This window comes from Gekko japonicus, unplaced genomic scaffold (assembly GCF_001447785.1).
Source record: "Gekko japonicus isolate JY-2015 unplaced genomic scaffold, Gekko_japonicus_V1.1 scaffold389, whole genome shotgun sequence".
Classification (NCBI taxonomy): Eukaryota; Metazoa; Chordata; class Lepidosauria; order Squamata; family Gekkonidae; genus Gekko; species Gekko japonicus.
In genome coordinates this window covers 1,141,929-1,145,902 of record NW_015173685.1, presented here as the reverse complement: position 1 = coordinate 1,145,902, position 3,974 = coordinate 1,141,929, and the positions used below count along the sequence as shown (strand labels likewise).

General features: G+C 43.8%; 1 protein-coding gene across 1 annotated transcript in view; it reads left to right on the top strand.

The window, feature by feature from the left end:
• The window catches only part of RNF20 (ring finger protein 20), a 37,134-nt gene that overhangs the window by 1,441 nt on the left and 31,719 nt on the right, over positions 1 to 3,974 (top strand). The window contains exons 2-3 of the mRNA XM_015423088.1: positions 877 to 1,053; positions 3,482 to 3,653. Coding sequence (XP_015278574.1) covers positions 3,525 to 3,653 — 129 coding nt within the window. The 5' untranslated portion in view covers positions 877 to 1,053; positions 3,482 to 3,524. The remainder of the gene's footprint in view (positions 1 to 876; positions 1,054 to 3,481; positions 3,654 to 3,974) is intronic.

The window sequence follows — 3,974 nt, the reverse complement described above, 5'->3', positions numbered from 1 at the left end:
TCTTTTATGTTATATCATGCCCATATCATGTATTTTGGGGGTGCTGGAAACTGATTTCAGTGGTGTTAGAAGTAGTTCTTTGGATGATTGTTCTGTTAGTGTGTGAACAGTTTTCAGTGCCTTTGTTTCCCCCCTTAAACTTAAGCAATATTAAGGAAGTCTATTGTCTTTACATTTTCACAAGCAGTATTTAAATAAATCTATTTTTCAGCGATAAAGCTTTAAATCACACTTGATTCCCCCCCCATCAAATATTTCAATTCATGTATAAATTCCTATAGGGAAATAAAATATAAGATAGGGTACTTCCTAAATTTGCTTACTGATGTAAGTCAAAATGCTTGCACTGGATCAGATCACACTCTATTTAGAGAGCTGGGAAACTCTCCAGTTTATATTTTCCCAGAAAACCCAGATCAGTGCACACAACAACCCTGTGAGATAGGTTAGGATATGAAAATGCAGCTGGCCTGAGGTCACTCATCTCTGTGGCAGTGGTGGTGTAACTCTCCAGTTTATATTTTCCCAGAAAACCCAGATCAGTGCACACAACAACCCTGTGAGATAGGTTAGGATATGAAAATGCAGCTGGCCTGAGGTCACTCATCTCTGTGGCAGTGGTGGTGATGGGGTTTGAGCCTGGGGGCCTCAGACCAAGCCAGACACTAACCACTACACCATGCTGTCTCTCCCCCTTGAGAAATATCATTTCCACAGAAGATGATAAAAAATGGAAGGGGGGAAGGTAGAACTCCTTCAGAATTGAAGAGGCCACCACCTGCTGAATTTCTTCAGAGGTTCAGATACATATATTTTGGGTTTCTTAAGAATGATTTGTGTTTTCCCTCTTGTTAAATGCTCTGTACTCTTTCGCAGCTTGGCCTGTCAAGTTCTTCCGTCACTGTGCAGAAGATCTTCAGTACATGGTATCATTGGTTTAGAATAAAGCAGGAGCTCCCACAGGGGGCAGTGCCTTCACCCTGGGCGGCTGCTGCCGTGTGTCTTGCCTAGAGATGTAAAACTTCCAGAAATTTTGAAACCACATGAAAAAAAGTAAGTTTTGGAAAATTTGAAATATATGCAGTACTTCTTGTCCTGTCAAACATAAACTAATTTTCTGCCTTAACAACATAAAATGCATCATTTATGACTTACTTAGCATGGAGATAGAGCAAGATGGGTAGCCGTGATTGTCTGTAGCAGTAGAAAAGACCATTAGCACCTTAAAGACTAACAAAATATGTGGCAGGGGATGAGCTTTCATGAGTCACTGCTCACTTCTAGCAGTCACATATTTTGCTAGTCTTTAAGGTGGTACTAGGAGCTGTGGTGGCTCAAGTGGTTAAGACGCTGAACTGCAGGCTGTGGAAGGTCGGTAGTTCAGCAGTTCGAGACCCGGGTGCCGCATGATGGAGTGAGCTCCCGTCTCTAGTTCCAGCTCCTGCCAACCTAGCAGTTCGAAAGCAAGAAATTGCAAGTAGATAAATAGGCACCACTTCGGTGGGAAGGTAACAGCGTTCCGTGCACCTCGGTGTTTAGTCATGCCGACCACATGACCACGGAAACGTCTTCGGACAGCGCTGGCTCTTCGGCTTTGAAACGGAGATGAGCACCGCAACCCTAGAGTTGGATTCGACTGGGTTTCGAGCAAGGGAACCTTTACCTTTACCTTTTTAAGGTGGTATTGGACTCTTGCTCTTTTCTGTTACTTAGCTTTTAAAATTGAAATATTCAACATATTTATGGAAACTGAAAGTTATAAATGCCTTAGTTTTCTGCAAGCAAAGTTGCAAATATACCCAATACTTGAGAGAAAACTGCATGCTGAAGCACCCTCTGCTATCTCAGCAAGTGCACCTTAATTTTTACTGTCTGGTTAGAGAGAGCAAAGGTCTTTAGCAAACTTTCAGTTTTTCTCTGCGGGTTTGGTGCAGTTTCTGTCCCACATACCTCCTCCTGATCTTTTTTTCTCCATCCTGCAAGGTAGGGCAATAAGCTACTTTTTAACCTAGTCTGTGGGTAAATTTGTCACAGTGGTTTGGGGGAGATGTGAAAAGCTCAACCACAGAAGGCATTCACCTGTTGAGAAGCAATTAATCCCTGCACACTCCCCTCATGAAGATTTGGTATCCTTCTAGGTGAAGAAAGGCACCTTGGATTTAAGAGCTGTATATGTCTACAGCAGACCCACCTTGTCTTTAAAAGCATTTCACTCGTTCTAAAAGAGAAAATATTTCATAGAAGCTTTTTTTCAGTACTCCCCCAAATTTCCAGTTTTTCAGTTGGAAAAAAAGACCTCAGGAATAAACCTGGAACAAAACAATCCCCCTCCCAATGTTTCTATCCCTCTTCCCCCAGTATTTCACATCACTAGTCTTGCCAGCAAGGGTCTGTTCTGGTCCTTGACCTTCCCTCCCTGTCTTTCTATTGTTTGTTCCATATTTCTGCTTTCACTCAGGCTGGGTGTGATCTCAGCAAGCTGGAGAGAGATGTCCTATCCCTTACCTGCCCTGCTGTATTGAGCCCTATGCAAGGTCTCGCTCTCCTTGTTTGTTTGAGAGAGCCAGTTTGGTGTAGTGGTTAAGTATGCTGACTCTAATCTGGGAGAACCGGGTTTGATTCCCCACTCCTCCACTTGCACCTGCTGATGTGACCTTGGGTCAGTCGCAAGCTCTGGCACAGCTGTCCTTGAAAAAGAGCCGTTTGTGTCAGAGTTCTCTCAGCCCCACCCACCTCACAGGGTGTCTGTTGTGGGGAGGGGAAGGGAAAGGAGTTTGTAAGCCGCTCTGAGACTCCAAGTGAAGGGTAGGGTATAAATCCAATCTCTTCTTCTTCTTCTTCTTCTTCTTCTTCTTCTTCTTCTTCTTCTTCTTCTTCTTCTTCTTCTTCACTGAGAAGGCCCTAGATCTGGTGACAGCCAGTCTGGAATCCTTGGGGCCAGGGACAGTCAGGCGATTTCCCACCTCACAGGGTGTCTGTTGTGGGGAGGGGAAGGGAAAGGAGTTTGTAAGCTGCTCTGAGACTCCAAGTGAGGGGTGGGGTATAAATCCAATCTCCTCTTCTTCCCCCTCTTCTTCCCCCTCTTCTTCCCCCTCTTCTTCCTCTTCGTTTTCTGTTCAGTAGGTCCATATGCAGCCTCTCTGGGCACCATTACTCAAGGAAGCTCACAAAAATCCTACATTGGCCTAGAAATTGTGAGTTTGAGATCCACTGAGAAACAGCTGCTAAAGAATCATACAAGTGAAAAAATACGTACAGATTTATTTTCTGGATTTCAAAACCACGTTTAAACATTTTTAGTCTGAAAACAAATTTGCCTCAGAGTCAGATATTTACATACAGTAGATGTGACTCGTTTGAAGTTTATTTCAAACATGCTCTCATTCATTGAAATCCTGGAATAAAGCAGTGCAGGCCGAAACAGGGATGGTGCTGAAAATAGAGAAGCAGCAACAATGAAGTAAACTTTTGTCTCTTTCAGGCAAAACTTTAAGGAGCAGAAATCTTTAGCCAGTGAAGTCACCATGTCTGGGATTGGGAACAAACGAGCGGCGGCAGAGTCCAGCCCCTCGGGACCTCCAGAGAAGAAGGCCGGGGTTGAAGACTCGGGGACCACTGTGGAGACCATTAAGCTTGGTGGTGTCTCCTCAACGGTTTGTATTTCTCTTCTGCCTTCTTTCACTAAGCCCTAGGGAATACACCAGTAGGATTAATTCCACTCCTATAATGTGCTGTGATATTGTCTTTAGTCTCACTTTGACTCCAGTAGTTGCTAGGCTAAGCTCCATCAGCCATTTGGGTGTTTTGAAGCCAAGTTCTTGCTGAAGCACTTTGTGTATCTCAGATGCAGATAAGAGATAACATTATTAACTGATCTCTCCCTGCACAGAAAAACACCTTAGCATATCTAGGTCAAAACTCTTTTACTTAACCCACGGGGTTTCTGCATGGAGCTTTTTTGTTTGTTTGTTTAG